The sequence below is a fragment of the Ptychodera flava genome (genome assembly GCF_041260155.1).
Source record: "Ptychodera flava strain L36383 chromosome 23 unlocalized genomic scaffold, AS_Pfla_20210202 Scaffold_23__1_contigs__length_28996876_pilon, whole genome shotgun sequence".
Taxonomy (NCBI): Eukaryota; Metazoa; Hemichordata; class Enteropneusta; family Ptychoderidae; genus Ptychodera; species Ptychodera flava.
In genome coordinates, this window is record NW_027248277.1 from 3,809,819 (window position 1) to 3,830,732 (window position 20,914).

General features: G+C 38.9%; 2 protein-coding genes across 4 annotated transcripts in view; both read right to left on the minus strand.

Annotated features, from left to right (window-relative positions):
- Positions 1-17,938, minus strand: part of LOC139123468 (zinc finger protein 25-like) — a 28,878-nt gene extending 10,940 nt beyond the window's left edge. Inside the window, exon 1 of the mRNA XM_070689620.1 lies at positions 17,765-17,938. Coding sequence (XP_070545721.1) covers positions 17,765-17,848 — 84 coding nt within the window. The 5' untranslated portion in view covers positions 17,849-17,938. The remainder of the gene's footprint in view (positions 1-17,764) is intronic.
- On the minus strand, positions 2,724-9,742 carry LOC139123964 (uncharacterized). 3 transcript variants are annotated; one of them, XM_070690110.1, is made up of 5 exons: positions 9,456-9,742; positions 8,955-9,070; positions 8,530-8,631; positions 7,649-7,734; positions 2,724-7,467 (listed from the first exon to the last, which is right to left on the minus strand). In XM_070690110.1, exon 5 carries the CDS (start codon positions 5,747-5,749, stop codon positions 3,116-3,118), a length of 2,634 nt encoding a protein of 877 aa, XP_070546211.1. In that variant the 5' UTR covers positions 5,750-7,467; positions 7,649-7,734; positions 8,530-8,631; positions 8,955-9,070; positions 9,456-9,742; the 3' UTR covers positions 2,724-3,115. The 3 variants fall into 3 exon arrangements, with proteins under 3 accessions (XP_070546211.1, XP_070546210.1, XP_070546212.1); XM_070690109.1 differs by lacking the exon at positions 9,456-9,742 and adding an exon at positions 9,300-9,423; XM_070690111.1 differs by lacking the exons at positions 8,530-8,631; positions 9,456-9,742 and adding an exon at positions 9,300-9,423 and having other exon boundaries at positions 2,773-7,467.
- Positions 17,939-20,914: the final 2,976 nt, after the last annotated feature.

The following is a 20,914-nucleotide window of genomic DNA, read 5'->3' on the forward strand; positions in this document are numbered from 1 at the left end:
TCATGTCAGACAGCACTCGGGCAAATTGTTGCCACCCTCTAGGAGTGAAGGTTTTCCTCCGACGTAAGGTGTCGTTGATGAGGTCTACCATATGAGTTCCAGGTAAGGGATTACCGTCGTACGTTAATTCCCCTTTCTCATTCCAATCCACGGAGTCATGCTGTTTCACTTTCTGAAGAAGTAAGTGTGCTTTTCGTCGGAGGGATTTTGGCACACTTTCCATCACATCCTGCTCCACACTACCCAAGGGCTTTGGCTTGTCAGAGACTTCCTCTTCTGTGCTCTTAGCTAAAGGAGACCCTGAACAAGACACAGCGGTAGTGGTACCTGTTGAAGTTTCAGAGGGGAGGATGCTGATTTAAACAGGTTCCTTCCTTTTATCAATGTGAGCCCTGTACTGCTGAAGAGTCTGTTGGTACAGTTTTGCCTTTTCATCATCGGTGATGTCTGTTCTTTCCAAGATTTGTTGCATCTCCCTATCCAGGGAGGACAGCATCTTCATCGCGGGGTTTGTTGTTTGATTCTGCTGTAGTTGTATGGTATCTAGTAATTCCCGTGGCACAAGTGCCATCTTCTTGGCATGTTCCATGGGCATGGTGACAATTCACTTAAAGAGGAGACTTCCCAACACAGACAGCACAGGCCCTAGGACGGCCGAGAGAAATCCACCCTTTTGCACAAGTATCTTCTTCTTCTTTGATGTTGAAACCTTTTTATTTGACAGTGTGCGAAGATGATGTTGGTATTTGCTCAATTTCTTCTTTTGAGCAGATGACAGTGGAACACTTCCCCGAAGAATGTTCAGACAACATTCACAGAGACAATGGATTAAATCGTTACTGGCTCCCTCGATGATCCCCCTCTGTTGCTTTGGATTGCCCCTGGCTAACACAGAGAGAAAATGAGCATGTTTTCTCATTCGCTGAGACATGATGAAATGATGGCATTTCATGTCATCATGTCTATTTTATGTTTTCCTGACGTAAACAAAGGCAGTCTCTCCTGGAAAGATGTTCGTGCGCAGGCGAAGGACTTCCGGTGTGTTGGGTTTCAGGTCAATGAGGAGATAACCATAGGGTTCACGAGAGGCATCAGTGAAAGCTTCTTGGATGAAACGGGTGTGTCCTGGGTACATTTGTTTGGCTAAGTGAGTGATCTGTGATCCGTCTCTTGGATTTTTAAACAAGACCAGATAATGTGAATTCAGACTCATGGTTCGAGTCTCTCTGCCTTGATGAAACAGATTTTGTAAGATAAGCATGACAGAGAGATTACGATGATGAGAACCTTTGGTGAACAGATTGGTAATTCTCTTGTCATTTCCAGTTTCTGACATCAGATCATCAATAATCAATAAGTGGATTGGTGAGGGGAAAACATACTGTCCAACTCTTCAGGAATGCCTTCAACAAAATGGAATGCTAGGGATAAGGGCAGCCAGTTCCGTATAGGCAGGTTGATATTCTCCATAGCACCAGACAATACGCTCAGGAGATGGAAAAATCATAGTTTCCCGTTCCTTCAGCAGTCGTTTGACGAATTCAGTTTTGCCAGACTGTGTGGGTCCACATATGAGAGCAGTGAATGGATGTTGAAGTCTTGCATCCATGATTGACTTGATTGATGTTGTTCAGACAGTAGACGAACGATTCGTATCAACTGGCACATCAATTGATGAGTGTCAGATTGTCTGGCTAGTTTCAAAAATCTCTGTCTTTCAACTTTATCTTCAATATTATGCACTTGTGTGAGATGATTTGCCAGTCTTACGAGATGTTTTGCATGACAACCAGGGTAAGGACAGTTCTTTCGCATTCGTGGCATGGTATACCAAGTTGACCAACTTGATCTTCACCGTGATGGGACTTTTTGGTTGATTTCCTTTCAGTCAATCTCTCCACTCAGATCAATGTTTTCATAACATGAGACTGGCTTCCTTTTGAAAATTTACCATAGATGATGTATGGCAGCACACACAAATACAGGAAGAACATAGGATTGGAGAAATCTCGATTATTGATGATCAGCTTCAAGAGTGTTTGCAGAATGAGACCCATCACGTCAAATGAGCCTTACTCTAAAATGGTACGAGCTTATACCAGAAAGAATGTTCTCATTTCTTGACAGAGGGAGGGCAAAATAAGGCCCGAGGGGCTGAGGGGCCTTCGAAGGGTCAAGACGGGTGGAGGGAGTCCATAAACAGGGAAAGTGTGATCTCATTCATCGACAAAGACCGATCTTCCTAGGTGGCCCTCGGGGCAGTAGGGCCCACTTTTTGGCCTTCGGGGCAATGGACACACACACACACACACATACACAAACATACTTCCTCACTCAACAAAGGTTTACACATAAACACTCACAAATAAATTCAAACCAGCCTCTGTATCATTTAAAATAAACTCAATTGATGTCAGTTTATTACTTTACAAAAAGATTAATCAGGAACTTTGTTTGGTTCACATATAAAAAGTTTTTAAAGATGAAAGTTGAGATCTACAGATTATTTGAACTCTCTCTCTCAAAAAACCCGAAAACAAATCCAAAGTCAATATCTAAAGTTTCATGGAGTAAAATGTACATTCTTATCTCTTCATTTGCAAAATTTCATTTCAAAACTTCTTTTCTCAAAATTCAAACACATACATTTCAAGACTTTAAAAATGAATGAAATTTACAACTCTAATAAACAGAATGATCAGATTTCTTTTTTCTTTAAATTGCCAAAACTACCTGTATACAAGATCACAAGTTTGACTTTTTTTTTTGAATAGGATTTATACAATAGATTCATTGATTGCTGAAACACACGAGCATTGTGAAAACAGCTTCACTAAAATTCTTTACATTATCCTCCCGAAACAAATTGAAATGCAATACTAAAATACAATGAGTTCATGCCTACGTATAAACATTTACAATTCTTAAAATTTTCTTTAAATGAGATCTTTAAAACCTCTTGAATTGCAAAATACAATACCTTTTTCTGGCAAAGCATTTAAAACGACTTTTATAACACAATGTTTTGAAATACTAGAAAACATTTGCCAAATATTTAGTGACATTCATTAATTGATATTTCTTGGGGGGGGGGGGTTCAAATACAATGTACAGTTTAATAACCGTAGGGAAGAGTTTTGTAATTTCCAATCAGAGCTCTTTTATCATAAACTAGGGCATACTTTTTACTTTCGCTTTTGGATACTACATTACATCCAACACGTCGGATTTTGACGGGGTCATTCACGGTGATGGTTGATGTTGGACAGGTGGTGACAAGACGAGTGATGGCATCAAAGTTGACGTCTAAGCTGTTGCGGTAATTTAAGGTGATTCCCCTGACTTTACACAGAGTGGTGTTACCTTTCCTGTCGGGCTGTGCTAGACAGAAGGCGTAGTTTTTAGCTCCCCCTGACACGAACTTGGTGATGAAATTGCTGGGAGGATCCAGTTCGTTGGTGAGATCACCCAAGTAATCACCAAGAGGTGGTTCATACTGGTCTGGTTTGCTGACAAAGATGACTGAATCAGTGTCGAAGTACAAGACCCGTTCACCAATGGCCTCAAGGAGATCGTACAACTTCAGACGAGCATAGGCAGTGGTAAATGCAGCGATGACAACATTGGTGTTGACAGCCCCCTCGACAAATTCATCCTGAAGCGTATGTTGAACAGCAACCATGTCGTCATTGACGAAAGACAAGTTGTTGACAATGTGTTGTTCACTTGTAAGCAGGCGGAAGAGTTCTGCAGGTTCTTTGATGTACTGCAGCTGTGGAAAGTTGTTGCGTTGTGCAAACTTGCCCCACATAGAATTCAGCATTAGTTTTGCCAATGCTCGTTGGCCTGGATTTCGGTGAATCTTTGTCTTGTCAAGAAGGATTCCCTCTCTGTCATAGTACTCACGGATGTACCGATCTTGGTCATCTTCTGTCTGACACCATGAAGGCCAACCACTACTCTCTTGTTTCAACTTTAAGAAAGTGTTGATGTAATCGGTAAAGAGCCCACCTGTGTGCGATTCTGTGTTGTACACTTCTCTTTCTCTGTAGTGCCATACCTCAAACACTTTGATGATCTTGTACCCCTTCTCGACAGCTTTGGCTAATTCAGGTGTTGTCCAAGTTCCCACGAAGGACCGCTGTTCGTCATTATGCTCACATGGTGACTGTTGTTTGGTGTCTGCACAACTTCTGCAAAGGGGAAACATCAGCTTCTTTTCCACTCGGAGGGGGAGAACAGGAAAGTAGAGTTTTCGAGGAGGCAGAACTCGACATTTCGCCAGACCAAAGTATGATTGAACGGGGAGTACAATGTTCCTGGTGCGGACTACTGGATGTTTGATAGGGTACTTACAGTACTTGTTGACGTAGGGGTAGAGGCTGGTGAAATCCACGTAGTGAATTTCTTCATCATCAACACATTCGTGGTATAGTGTAGTGGCATTGGTTCTACCGCCAAAGAATGCATCTCGTGGATGAAGGGGCTCCTGTAGGTCAAGTGACTTGACGAATTCTTGCAGTTCTTGGTTTTCATGAATTTCTTTCTTGAAGTCACACTCCCACTTTTCGATCACTCTAAAGCCATGGCAACGTAGAAATCGCATCTTATCTTGGGTACTTTGGTAAAGGTCTGCCATCGTCTTCTCGACTTTAGTGTTGACAATGTCATGGTCTTCATAGCATCGAGGACAGCCATGGTAGTAGCAACCGTGCATCTCATATACTGTGTTGCTTTCGTCATCATACCCATCTACCCAATAGCGATCAATTTTCTTCTCACCTCCATTGTGGACGTGCTGGATGTTGACATCATTCTTGAATGTAATCCATTCTAACCACTGCAATGCAATGACAGATTGATTTCTTCGTTGGATGTACCCATGGTCTGGAATGACCCCGATGGTATCTTTCTTGAGAAAATTCTTGCGTAAAACGACATTGCAGGCTGATGCGATGGTCACACAGTCTCTGAACGGATCTACACCATTCTGTTGTTTGAATATGTCTTGAAATTTCAAACAACTTCTCCTCAGGATGTCTACATCACTTCTGCAGTAGTCTTCGAGCTCTTGTCTCAGGTTGAAAGGGCGGTTTTTCAATCTTTCGTCTTCATACCACTTTAGGAATTTCTCTCTCGCATGCTGTTTCATACCATCGGGGCCGTAGTATCTGGAATCTGGGAGAGGACCGATGTAATCTTGATTCTCTGCTGTATTGAAGAAATGGGGGAAGTAGCCTTTGTGCAGTTCATTCAGCTCAAACATGTCAGGAAGTTGAGCCAAAGCCACAGGTAGAAAATTATAAGAGTCAATGAACTTGATGTTTAAGTCGGGGATGAAGATGCGCATGATTTTGGTTCCATTGATGATGACTTCAGGTTGAACGTTGTTTTCATGGCAGTATTGCAGTATGAATTGTCCGTCATAACCTTGCAGATTGTGTGCGATGAAAGTACTGACGGCGTTTTCTTCTGTGAGTGCCCAATCGCAAAACTCTTGCTTGGTGTTAGGACCATAGAACACCTGCTCTGAACATGACTCGGACTGGACAATGCACAAGTTGGGTACATGGACGCCCCCATCTTGGGTACATTCAAAATCGAAGAAATAGTACTTCATCTCTTCTTCACTGTCCTCTTCGTCTCCTTCTTCAGCTTCAAAGTCGAATAAGTCAACATCATCGTCATGAATACTATCTCTGGTGGACTTATTCTTCTTCTTTTTCACGTGGATGGCTGGATGTAGCATAAATGGTCACTGTCTTGGTACAGTCTACATACTCTGCAGTATTTTTCACCACAATTGTGGTCATTATCTTTCTTTCTGTTTTCCCAATTGATGGTTACACCACACAACTTGCAGCGACGAATGATTTGACATGTTGCATATTGAGCGAGGGGACCAGGTGTTTTATGGTTGTTGAAGCATTGTTGACCTCGAAAGTAGCGATGACAATCTTGGCAGTAGACCTGATTATCTGTTGCTGGACATACAGATGGAACATAGCAACACTTGCAGAAAACTTCACAGATGTGATCATGCTTTTTTTGGTACCCTTTGTGACAGTGGTGACAGTAATAGTTTCTCTGTAGAAATGCGGGCATTGACGTGATGACATCATAGTGATTGTTATGATGGTACAGGTAAATATTTTGTTCAGCGGCGGCCTTTCCCTGATAAGCAAGTGAACCCGACGTCTCATCTGAAATAACATGGATTCGATACGATGGAAGGACAGCTTGTAATTTGTCAAGTTCTTCATGTCCACATGGCCCTGATGAAATACCTGCTTTGGCAATGAGTTCGGATGCACGTATTGTCTGCTCTTGTCGTCCCTGTCGCACAGAGTTCCATCCTGGATCACTGTGACGGTTGATGTGGGCTGTTGCTGTGACTATCGCTCGTGCACAGCATAATTCATCGGTATTAGTGATGCGAATGATACTTTTCATCAGTTTGAGGCGACGGGCTATGTTGACAGGTCTCCATCCCCACTTCTTTCCCGCCCCAACAGGCATGTGCACATGAATGAAGTTGATAGAAACATTCTCATCTAGGGTGAATTCTTCATAGGACTGCAGTACACGTTCAATTTCGCCCAACACTCTGTCCACAGTCAGTTCTTGAACAGGGGAAAAAGGTAACCAGATTTGATAGGGAAGGGACGGACTTTCAAGTGTAATGCGTACTCTGTCCCTGGGAGAGATGCCATGGGTGAGTCGGCTAATAATACTCTCAAACACATCTTGTAGTACTACCATCACTTGCACGAAACCACGCACCGGTTGGATGTCATTGAATTGTATCTCGTAGTCATGAGCTGTAGCATTGAATTTCTTTACTTGTCGTTCACGGACACGTATGATGCTGTAATACTTTGCGCCGCTGTCTTCATCTGATGGTGAATCTTCTGACGGCAGGTCATCCGTTGACCCCCCGCCAATCTGACGTGTTGGATGTGATGAGGGGGAAGAACTTTGTGTGGAAGGCGGATGATTATTTAAGAGGAGGGCCTGCCATTTGGTATTAAATTCTTGGGTATTCATGGGGACAGAAGAATTGGATGAAGGCTGAGTATCTTGAATATTTGAGGGGGAATGAGGAATGTAGGAGGGCTTTCTGTGATGTGGCTATGATCACTATTACAACTATAAATATCTTCGCTTTGAGAACTAGAGCTATCACTATAATGACTATCAGTACTATCACTATCATGGGAACTATGACTATCACTGCTATGAGAATTATAACTATTGCTACTATTACAACTGCTATGAGAATTATAACTACTGCTGCTATTACAACTACTACTACTACTACCAGTTAATGTTGATGTTGACCCCACAGTACCGTTTTCTTCGCTGATGTTGGTTTCTTCTCCCCAAGGAAAATCCCACGCTGTCTTGACCATAACAAGATTTTTCCTCAGCCTGATGTATTGCTTCTTTGGCTTAGCTGTTGTTTGTCTATAAAATAAAATAAAACAAAAGTAAGAAAAATAATAATTTTACAGAAATGGTGCACCATGAATGAAAACTTTAAAACATTACTATATTGTTCACAACATACAGGACATACATTAGTCAAGAAATACAGTTTACTCTTTTTCTATCACTTGAAATGAGCAAGTAGAAAATTATAACTTACCGCAATTGATCTCGATTGACCACTTTATCTTCACCATCATCATCATCATCATCATCATCATCCACACATACAGAGTCATTGAGGTCCTAAAGAGGGGATAAAGGTAATTACAATCAGTACAATATGAATGAGTAAAAAAAAATAAAAATAAAAAAATAAATAAAAATATTTGTATACTGCGACCACTCTTATGAAAACAGAGACACACACACACAAAATACTGATAAAGAATAAATAGAACAAAGAATATTGTGTTTACTCTGAACGGTTAGACTGAACACCGGTTTATCTTAAATATCAGCAGGTCACCACATAATTGCTGAATCCATAGATACACATACAATCAACAGTGTAGTACCTCAGTGTACATATCTATCTCTATACAGGCAAGACTCCTGTTAATGTTCTGCGCATTGTTATATGCAAAGATTCAGGGGGGGGGGGAATAACTGTGTTAATCTCACACCATCAGAGGGAGAATACAAAATTACAAATTTCTACATTTGTTTAAAGAAATAATTGTTTTATATTTATATTGGAAATCACAGACAGCTTGGAGGGCGAGGGGCAACATCAAACATGCCTGAGAACATTTCATAACTGAGCGATGTTATGTCTTCAATTGATATGTCGACACGTCTATGTAGTGTTTACAAACACTTGATCCAGGTCACACTACACTACTCAGTGTGTCCATGACCGTACGCACACAGAACAAACGTTAAACAGAAATTCGAAACAATTTTATCACCTGTAAACAGCACTGTGAGCATAACAATGTCACTTCGACACATCGGGCAACCCTGCCCGACAAACACATGCACAAAATCAACCATAACGCACAAGGGAATACGTCAGTAGATAAATAAACACACACTCACATTATACTGTTGGTCTTCAGCGGCGTCGGCGGCGGCAAACACGGTATCCAACTGGGAATCTGTCAGAGACAAGTCATCCCACTCGACGTCCATGGTTTGATTCTGTACAAATAAATTACACATCAGACAGACGTTCCTCGAAAGAAAGGAGTTTGCGTCAATTTTACCACATGCAGGCAGCATTATGAGATCAAACACTTGATCTAGGTCACACTGCACAACTCAGTGACAGTGTCCATGAACGTACGCACACTGAACAAACGTTAATCAGAAATTCGAAACAATTTATCACCTGTAGACAGCATTGTGAGCATAACAATGTCACTTCGACACATCGGGTAACCCTGCCCGACAAACACTCAGGTTCACAAAATCAACCACAACGCACAAGGGAATACGTCAGTAGAATATAAACACATACTCACATTATTTTCATAGTGTTGGTCTGCAGTGCTAGCGGCGTCGACGGAGGCAAACACGGTATCCCACTGGGAATCTGTCAGCGACAGGTCATCCCACTCGGCGTCCATGGCTATAGATTCTGTACAAATAAAAATTAGATTAAAAAATACACATAAGACAGACATTCCTCGAAAGAATGGAGTTTACGTCAATTTTATCACATGCAGGCAGCATTGAGCATAAAACAATGTCACTTCAGTGCATCAGACAACCCCCGCGCGACACACACACACGTACACAAAAAAAAACCCACAAAAATCAACACACAGAAAATCAACTACAAGCGAATATACTACTCTACAGTGCACCTGTCACTCCTTGTGTTCGCTGTCAGCGCTGGAAAACTGCGAGGAAGCGACCAGCAAATTAATATGTACACGAAGCACGTCTTTTCGATGAACATTTTGACTTATTCTAGTATTACTAATGAAGCTAAGCTAACAAAGACACAAGCTACTATTTACCTTAAAAAGGGGTGGAGTTAACCTCCGTGTCAAAGGTCTTGAGTGCACCTAGAGTTCATAATTTGACCTCTGTTTATAAACTTTGGGCGGATCATGTCCATATGTTTGCCAAGATTAAACCCTAAACGGAAACACTCATTGTCAAAGTCAACCCTAAAAGGAAACACTCTTTGATACAAAGTATCTAGATTTTGGAACTCTGCCAGTGAACGATAAAATCTGTCAAATCTGGCCGCGCGCGCGCGTGGGACTAGAGGCTAAGGCAATGACGTAATGTTGTAAGCCTCACGCATGCTCAGACTGATCTACCGTCACACCAGCACTCGTAATAAATCCATAATAATACTTACAGTGAGTGACAGTGTTGGTATGCCCGGGCAAATTACGCGGCAGCCAACTGAGAATTTGTCAGATTATCCAACGCGTCATCCATTGTTATCGTGGTCGGCACTGCTGCACTGAAACCATCTGACGCACTTGAACACAGCCGAATGCCATGGCCCTGAAGATACTCCATGTTATATGAAGTATACAAATGAGGCCCCCTAGCATGTGAAATAAAGTACGTCTCCTAGGTGATGAAAAAAAGACCCCCTAACTTCCAAAGTGGTCTATACCGTCTCATGTACTACTCATCTACCTCAAAAAAATTACATCGACCGGTCGGAAATACCTTCAAACTTTCAAATCTTTACTCTGGTTACAGCATTTCTTTCAAATCTGCCAGTTATGGGCGATAATTAACTGTCCGGCGAGTACTCGCACTTGCATTGCCACTTCGCCATTTTGAATAGCTTTTTTACTCCCGAAAGCCTTTGCGAGTGGACGAATGACCCTGTGAAGAGTTTGTTTACAAATGTCAGATGACGGGATTCACAAGCATAAACTTGCCCATGGTTTGCGTTGATTGCCTTGTGCCTGATAGCTGAAGTTATATTCACTGACAGTATAAAATTTACCTAAGGGTTAACGGTTGAATTTAACGGTTGTGGGGTCACGGGGTCACTCGTACTTACCGTGAAACAATCGTGATTTGTGAGTTTGTAAAAAATGAAAGTAGAGTGAATTTAATTGTCAATGGTAAAAGAATTAAGATGATGAACATTAAAATTGTTTTTGTATTAGAATGTAAAGAACAAAGAAAGTTCGAGTTGCAATGAAAGGAAATTTTTGAATGAGACTCGATGTAGAAAACAATCAAATTGATAGACAAATCACACCTGACATAAGTAATGGTTCTCTTGTTCAATTGTCTAACATTATTTTTAGTTCAACAAATTTGTAACTGTTTCCATCTTGTTCGTGCCCCAAACACAATTTACCGATAGTAACACTGTATCCTAAACCATAGACCCTCGAGGGTCTATGCCTAAACCTTTCATTCATCAAATTTTACAAAGACAAAACTATCATTTTTAAATGTGCTATTTATAAGCATCTGATCTAACCACCAGATGTCTTTATTCTCCTTTGTTATACATCTGGTCATAGTCGTGTTAATATGATTTGAAACGCCTGGGCCCCTTGTCAAAGTTTCTCGCTTTTACCGCCCTACCAAGTACAAATTGCATGTTCACAAAGACAAAGAACAGCACAAGAGATGCAAAAAGGGAAAGTAAAATAAAATGAAAACTTTTATGCAGTAAAAGTGCCCTGTTAGTATAGTTAATTGCACGAGTAGGTGTGCTGTTACAGTTGTAATCACGAGGCCGAGTGATGTTTACAAGTTCCTGACCATAAGTGTGGTGATTACAACTGTAACAGCTCACCTACGAGGTGCGATTAACGACTTATACCACGAAAAAACAGGCCAATCTTCTCTAAAATTTGAAAATTACTGTCAATAAATCGTCTACTTTTGATTTCAATACCCACAATGGAATGGAGTGACCCATTGTACGTCGAAAGGTTCACAGAGGTCATTATGCACCTGGCATGCGAGTTTGGGAGAATGACCTATCCCAGACAAGTAGGACAAGGGCTCTGGTCAACTGCAAATCTGCATTTGAATAAGAGCTACAGAGTGGTATAATGCACCTGTGTAGAAGGAAACTGTTTTAGTCTGATTGGTTAAATAAAATGGCTTGCCTTACTCTATCTTGTTGGCTATTGGCCAGCGAGAAGGAATTCAATCTGTAGATGCATGTGATTGCCTCGTGGATGCATCAGGCTTTCAATACCATTTTCATGTTTTCGACTGGTCAAGATGGACCTTGTCAACTTGTCTGATCTGATGACCCAAGATACTTCCTAGAGTAAATGATGTATATAATGTCAATGAGATAAGACCAAGATATTGTGAAATTAAAATATAAACTTTTTCTGAAACAATATACATTTAGAAATCTATGGAGTCAGTCAAAACAAATCTAATATTTTGTCAAAATAGTGTTCCTGCCATGTACATAAATACTTCTGCAAAATTTGATTATAATGGGTTGGAATAGTATGTAAGGTTCAAGAAGCCTGTAAGAAAGACCTCAACAAAAATCATGGCTACAAAATATACAAAGGACACTAAAACAACAACGTATATGGTTCTACAATGTAGGCACTTCAGTTTCTGTGAGAAATATTTTAGTATTCACAGTATTGAAATACCTTTCCAAATTTAATATCCAATTACCAATTGCTACCAATTGCACCATTGGACGACTGTAGCAGTTCACGCTTAAAGGCATCAATAATGAGGAGATTATTAGAAATTGTCAACAGTGAAATGTCACGTGACAGAATTAACATAGAATGCTCCTCGGGGATAGACATTTAATTCAAGCTCTCATTTCTTTACAATCCTTTCCCAGTCTACCACTCGTTGCAGATCATTATAAAGATCTCGGAGCAAGAAAAAATTTCACAGCTTTTCTTTCTCAAAAATGGAAAAATTTATTTTTCCCTTCAGAGTTAAAATAAAAGTGGGGCAATTCAGAATTTCAAATCAACTGTTGTCAATGACAACTGTGAACATTTTACGTCTAATTGAGTGTGAGCAGGTTACGAACAATCCTGGGTCTACCTGCTGTGTATTCTGGTGTGTTTAAATAGATTTTCCCTCAGTTTACATCGATATCCACATACATCACATTGCCAGGGTTTTTCATCACTGTGTACAGACTTAACATGTGAAGTTAGTGTACTTTTTAGCCTAAAAGCACGTGGGCAAAGATCGCATTTGAGTGTTGGTTCACTATGAGTTAAGGCATGCAATCGTAAATTAGTACTCCTCTTAAACTGGCGTCCACAAATATCACACAGATATTCAGGCTTAGTACAGTCCCTCATACAATGATTGCGATATTCAGATCTCACATGGAAAACTTTCTTGCATACCTTGCAAGTGTATTCCCTGGAAAGTTCGCCATGACTTTCTAAATGGGTTTTCAAATATGCCTTACTACAAAATTTCTTGTCGCAATAGGAACAACTAAATTTGTGCTCTGAGTGAACAATCTTCAAATGGTTTAACATATGTGTTCGTGTATCAAACGTTTTTTCCCACACTCTGTACAGACAGCTGAAACTTTACTGTGTGAATGCTTTTCATGACCTCTTCTGATCCCTTGTTTTGTAAACCTGAGGTCACAATATCTACACTTGAACTTTTTTTCAATGTGGGTTTTTTTATGATTATTTAACGCAATGCGATTGGAAAAGACATGCTTGCACACATCACATTCAAATGCACCATTTGAGTGTTTAAGGAATTTGTGACCTGATCTTGATGAGCGACTCATGAATATTCGATCACAATACCTGCATGGAAACACTGGTATCTGTTCTGCATGAGAATCAACCATGTGATTTTGCCAATCCTTCAGTAGAAAGTCTATTCCGCAATACTTACATTTCTGTCTGGCACAAATGCCCAATGACAGATGTAAACTCAATCCTTCCCCTGTTTTATAACCCTTACCACATTTCTCACAATTATAAGATTTATCACCAATCATGGCTTTTCGTATTCTCTCTTTGTGGGTTTCTAACTCTTTGTCTGTCATGGGCGGCTTTTTGGCGCGCCCATATTTCTTTCTCACACGCATAGGTTTTTCAATTCCACTCACTGAGGACACATTGCAACTTGTGGCCAAAGTATTCGTTTGATTAGTGTCATCACTTATGGAGTTGTCGTCATCACTCGTTTCATCATTTCCTGTGTCTCTGTTTCCATGGTAACTAGATTCTAAGTTTGACGTTGATGCATCGGGAGAGCAGCTTTCATTCTCGCCAGCATTCTGAAAAGCAGCTGAGAGAAAATCACAGAGAATGAATGGTTAATGCACAACTGGTCTGAAAATATGCCGTCTACTCATAGCAAAATGACAGTTTTGTATTTGTCAATTCCAGTATTATTAAAGTAGTTCATCCCAATGTATTAATCTTTACGGCCCTAATACTGGTTTTGCGGACCGAGGTTGTACGGCGGAAGGGCCCGAGCGTGCGAGGGCCCGTACGCCGTACGACCGAGGTCCGCAAAACCCGTATCTGGGCCGTAAATGTTTTATCATATACCTTATTGAACGGTTGTGATATGTTTAAGTATTTATCAATAAAATTTTAATAAAGTTATGGGCGTAAATTAAAAAAAAACATGAGCCACGCAATTTTGCGGATTAATATGTACGATGTTTTCATTTGTTCTGTTGTGGAACGCGTCACGAGCTTGTTCTATGCGAACGCCAATGTCACTACAAAATGAGCACAGATGAGTAGTTGATCCTGCTCGTTAAAATACACTTTCTCAGCAAAACATTGAAAGGAGACTATCAAGCACTTGTTTTAAACCAATTTTGATCGGAATAAGATTCGAATTGTCTACAATTTGCTTCAAAACTATGAGCGAAGCGCCGAGAAACGGTTCGAATCTTGCACTGACGTGCTTTCGAATGGAATGTACGTGGATAGCAACACGCATAGCAATGACAACGAAATAGTTCGAAAATGCCATGCACACTTCCTCATTTGGGCAAAGTGTGCCTGGGCGTGATACGGCAACTTATTACACACCTGTAAGAGCGCCTTTTCCCATAGGTTTACATGGGTACGTGAATCTAGGTATATGATAAGACATATTATAGCATATGGACATAACAGATGTTGGTAGAAGATCATTTTAGCCTTGTTTACAGACAGAACCAATGAAGAAAAAACAAAAGGATTCAAGGCATTAATAATTTGTTTATGCCTTGCAATATCAATGTGCAGCATCTCAAAGGCTTTCAGCTTATTGATTGGCAGAATAATCTTGACATTAATAAATCTCTTGAAAATAGACAACTATCTACACCATAACCTTAGCCTAAGACATTTTAAGTAGCAGTGAATAATTACAATCTGCCAATAAGCATATCCAGAATTATATTGACATTAATAAATATCTACTAAATAACCAATGGCCTTAACAATAGCTTTACACTAAGACTTTTTAAGTAGCAGTGAATAATTACAATCTGCCAATCAGCTATATCCAAAATTATATTGACATTAATAAATATTTACTAAATAACCAATGGCCTTATAACAATAGCTTTACACTAAGACTTTCAAAGTAGCAATGAATAATTACAATCTGCCAATCAGCTATATCCAGATGACATTAATAAAATATCTACTGAATAACCAATGGCCTTAATAATAGCTTTACACTAAGACTCTTTAAGTAGCAATGAATAATTACAATCTACCGATAGTTATAATTACGATCTACTGATAGCTACCGGTATATCCTTCCAAGCTGCTGCACATTGTTCCATATAAGATGATGAGCTCAAGATTGTTATAGTGTTGTGCAAACCTCTGCATATCTCATTGTGAGTTGATATAACATTTGTCCAATAAAATGAACACTGCTGTTTAAGTGGTTTGATTGAAAAAAGTATTGTAATTTCCATCATTTCACACATGAGACCTGAAAAGATGCAATTAACTCAATAAAACACTTTGCTTGGCCGCAAGCTGTGGTTTTCAGCTGTGCAATTGCGATGTGCACGAAATTCCATGATGGATGGAAATGATAAATAAACTAACCTATAGGACTATTTTGTTGACAGCTCTCCTGACTTTTCAACTTTCCCCAAAACTCTGCCCCTTCCAACTCCATCTGGTTTTGCAGAGTTTCTTCACATGATCCAATTTCTGTATAGGTTTGGTTAGTATCTGGATCACAAGTTTTCCTGTCATTGTCTGATCCATTTATATCTCCTATGCCATCATTCCATTTAGCTACTTGTGTATCTATGTTTGATTGTTGTCGATTGACATTTATATCTTCTTCCACCATGACACTGTCTCCTGATTGGCTATAATTGTCAGCCATATTGACATCATTCTGCAAATCAATAGTTTCCCTTGTGATATTGGTGTAGGAATTCTGCTTCAACAGTACACCTTCATTCTTTGTAAAAATGTCACGATTTCTATTGTCCCTGTTATAAGTATCCGTCGACGGTTCAACTATCGTATGTGTACCACTACTTTTAAAAGTAGCTGTAGGACACAGTCCGACATTCACATCACATGGTTTTACTTTCAGTCCGGTTGTGACAAATTCTCTGACAAAGTCTTGACTTCCAATATACTGAGATGACAGCCCATCTTCAGAGACAATGACAAAGACTTTGCAAGCAAACTTCTCCAGTAAATCTTTACACTAAAGAAAAACGACAGTAGATAAGATTGGATGGTTGATTTAAAGAGAATAGTTGTGGTATAAATGTACACATCATTGTCACATGCAAGTTTGAAGTTGTATCAAAGCAATTCTCTACTCCTTGATTTCAGAAAGCTTTATATATTATCTGCATTGTCATTGGGATGACGTCTAGAAAGTTTCAAGAAATTCACATATTGACTGTGATGGTTGAACAACCAAAGATTAGACAGTCGGTAGACATTGATATACTGAGATGTACAGGGCCTCAAACTTACTGGTACCCTATGTACAATGTCACGCATGGCTTAATGATTAATTCTGTTGAAATGTTTTAAAATAATGGCCATGGTCAGATTGAAGCATTCAAAGAGGAGTTTTCAAGTATCATGCCCCGAGCTGCCCTGTTTACTGCATCATTACATTTTGGGGCTATTGAGGGGTGTGTAGGGCTGCCACGTGACCACTCCTGACCGGAAGCTAACTTCCGTAGTCATGGTAATGAGTTTCATTTTAATAGTCATTTGAAATTCCTATCGATCATTCATATGATGCAGACGTGTTATGCTTCTCTAAGTTTCTCAAAAGTGTTTGTACTGAGACAAGTTCAATGAAGCCTAAGTTCAACAACGTATGGGTAATGAATCTTATCTTATATCTGGAGGTGGATTTTTTCCGTATATATATTTTAAACTTTTCTCAAAATCACCCAACAATTAATTTAACCACCCAAATATTCGGCGTTATTCGAAATCAGAAATCATGATCAAATGATTCTGTTTCAACATGGCTTTTCTAAGTCACCGCAGGGGTATGGATGGCAGTCCCTCAGACCACTCTGCCGCCCAAAATATAATGGTACAGTGCGCGGGATAGCTCTGTGTCACCAAGCTATGTGTCAGTGGTTGTGGAGTTTTTAGAATTGCCCCTTCACAGTGCTGGAGTTGAAAAATCTGCTCGACCTAATTTGCATTGGAATGCGCATCATGGTGGCGAAACAAATAGGCACATTATACAGATATGCGATAGCGTACTCGACCCCGGAGTCCTTTTCGTCGGGGAGCCAGGAACCATCCTCATCATGTTATGTACAACAAACTTAAATATTTAATAAAACCAAAAGGTTTGCAAATGTCCTTAAAAGAACACTTAATAACACAAGGGCAGTGATCGAACTGTGCACTTTATAATAGCTGCACTGTTGTATAGCCCTGAGTACCGTGCTGTGTGTTCCGGGCGTTACACGGCCCCCACCACATGTGGTGGGGGCCGTGTTCGAGGTTTTGTTTGGGTAGGTTTGTCCATGGATGTAAAAAATAGATCTATTTTTTACATCCATGGTTTGTCAGACCATGGAGCTACCCAAATGCTACCAGATGTAGCTACCAAATGTAGCTCCATGGTCAGACCAGGTTTGCCGACCAACCCGTATACCCAGGCAAAAATCGAACAGCATCATTGCAGCCGACTTATAACCCCATTGTTTCACTTTAACAGGCTCTGATTACCAAGCGGGGCATAAATTTGTATCGCATGGCAAATTTAGCTCACTGTACGAACGGCCGAGGTCAAGTTATATCAGTACCGGTAGTAAAGATGACAACAGAGCTGTAGTGTAAATTTACAGACAGTGCCGCCGAACGCTTGCATTGAATGGACTTACTTCCGTAAACACTCGATTTTTCAGCGTGCTTGTTAAACTTCTTGGAGGATATACAACGGCTGGTTTTGAAGAAGTCATATCCATTACTATGTTTTCTTGACTGGCTATGATGCAGGAAGGTTGTGTATAAAAACAAGTACATGAAGAAAGTCGCTGAGCGGCCTTTGGGTCAAGTTGCTTGACCTCTAAAGTTCTCATCGGCTTCAGATTCAGGTTCGAAATCTCTTCAGGTTTCGGATTTAACAGGATTAGCCTTACCATTGATACGTCCATGGCATAACTATGCATTTTGGCTGAGTTTTTAAACTTTCTGAGAGTGACATTAAGAAATATAGTCTCACCAGAGAACTTGAATACACATTCATAAGATTTATCTAATTATTTATTAAAATGAATAATTCAGACATAGGTATAATTAGGAAAAATTGTAAATTTGCTAATAAAGAATATAGAATAGAGAATTAAAAGATTAAAGAATAACTATGACTATTCTAATATACAAGTGAAGGGTCCTTAATTAACAAACCATTGTGTCTTATCAAAGAATTAATGAATTCATCTACAAATGAACATCCTGCTTGGCCACTGATGGCGCTATTAGAGATATTGCCGATATTTACAATGGTCAATGCTCTTAATAAAACACAACGTAAAACACAATATTCATGATTTAATGTAATGAAACATACATTCAGACATAAGGAAGTTTGTGTATGTGAATTTTATAGGGGATTATTTACGACACAATAGGGATAAAGAAAATAACATTTCAGTTGACGAGATCACTGTGGGAGAATCTACAAATTCGTTAATTAATACATACAAATTCGTTAATACATGTTTCAACAGCACAACCTAAAAGCACAGTATAATAGTACGCATTAACAATATCAATGACAGTGCAGAGCTTAGGAAAATTTAGTTCTGCCCATCTGTGTAAGAATGTTTTAGGTATGCTGTTAAGTCTTTTATTGTTATTCTGTGATATTATGTATAAATATTTTATAACTAGAAATTCTGACAATTTCCATATTGTACAAGGCGAATGTATGGCGAATGTCTTTTAACTGTACAAAATGCTAGACAATTGAATAGGAGAACCATAATTTACTTCAGATGTGATTGGTCTTTCAATTTTACATTGAGTTTTATATACAAATTCTCTTTCATTGCAAACTTGAAGTTTCTATGTTCATTAAATACTCCAAGGAAAAAGTAATAATATGTTACCTAATTTTATGCATCCTGCAGTCTTCAGACAAATATAGATAGAAATTTAATAAATTATCATCAGCTCTTCATTCTCAGTTATGTTTTGGGACGTACCATTATTCTGTGTGTTTTAGTGGTGGTGTTGAAATATATATTTTATGTATGTATATTATCCCAGCAGAGCAATCTCTTCAACTGAATATTTCTTATTTTGTTCATCCCTGTTCTGCCAGAAATAATACTCAATAAAATCCACATACGTCATTATTTGCGAATATTTGTTTCATCACACCAAATCATGAATGTTACAGTGTTGTATTTCTAAGAGTACAGACCATTGAGGTCAGCGATATCTTTAAGAGCGCCATCAGTGGCCAACTGTGATGTTGATTACAAGCTGAATTCATCAAAATTTTTATTCCAACATCAATGGTCAGTTAATTATCAATGGTCTGTTAATAAAAAATCCATCACTTGCATACTGGAATATTTTAAAGTCTTTGATCTTAATTCTCAGATTATAAAAGAAAGGAATTGCGGCAATTTTCCAGATACAACAAAAGGGTACATTTTATTTCCTTTGGATAAATACGCAGTGCATTCAGATACACATATGGGAAATGCTGTTGAACAGTGATTTATGTGAAAGTAGGGAAGAACATCGTAGCTTCAATGTATTAGAAACAATTTGTTTACATTTCAATGATTTTCTACACTTAGCTTTTAATAAAAAAAACAAATCGCACTTGAAGTTCGTGTGTGTGTGTGTTTTTTTTTTAATTCTCAAACAAAATGTGAGTGTTTGTAAACATTTTATGTCAGCAACCACATTCTTTGTGATTTTATTTCAAGTGTATCAAAATAAACATCAGGATTATTTTGTTTTTCATGTGATTTATTTTGCAAATTTGCTAATTTCCCCAATCACACCTTTGACAGAATAGTTTATTGTGAAAAATAAGTAAATGAATAGATCTGATGAATTGTATTCAAGTTCTTTGTGAGAGTATTTTCCGCGATACTACTTTGAGAAAGTTTCAAAAAGTCGGCTAAAATGCATAGTTATGTTCATCTTGTTGAATCTGAAACTAGAAGCAATTTCGAATCAGAATCAGAAGACTACTCGACTAAAGCAACTTGACCCAAAGGGCACATTGTGATTTCCTTCATGTTTTATTATGCATAAACCTTCCTGTTGTATGGTCAGTCTAGAAAACATAGCAATGGATCCTATATCTTCACAATCAGCTTTGGTACATCCTCCGAGAAGTTAAACAAGATCGCTGAAAAAATCTCGTCAAACTTGGCTTTTCGTAGCTAAGTGGGTGTGGCATTACCTTTGGCTAAATGAAAAAAATAATTTATGTAGGGCCTACATGGGATAACACAAGAGTATTGCCAAACCTAAATATCATAACTTGTTCTAAAACTATATTCATTGTATGTGTATGTAGCTAGTCAAAATTACACTAATTTCAGCAAAGCATTTGAAAAATCAAATCGCTTTCTTTTGTTGGATAAGTTACAATATTACAGTTTTCATACGGATCTGCCAGTGAAATGGTTTCGTATTTTTACTTAACCAACAGAAGGCAAAGTGTACTTATTAATGGTACCTCGCCATCGTTGTGAATTGTGACTATGACTTCCTCTGTAATATTCAACATGTACATTTTCGTAGTGGTATTTTTGACTATGTATTCCTGAGTTGATGTCTTTTGTTACATTTTAATCGTACGGGTAGTGTACCTTTTTTTGTTTCAATGTTCCTTTGTTAGGTGCCAGAAGAAGGGACTTTAATTTAAATACCTCCCAATAAAATCGATGTTAGAAAGAGAGGGTTCATTGATCGCATTTCTCACTTCTTTAATTCATTTAACATTACTAGTAATATTGATATCTTTAACGAATCACTGCAACTTTACAAAACAAACATCT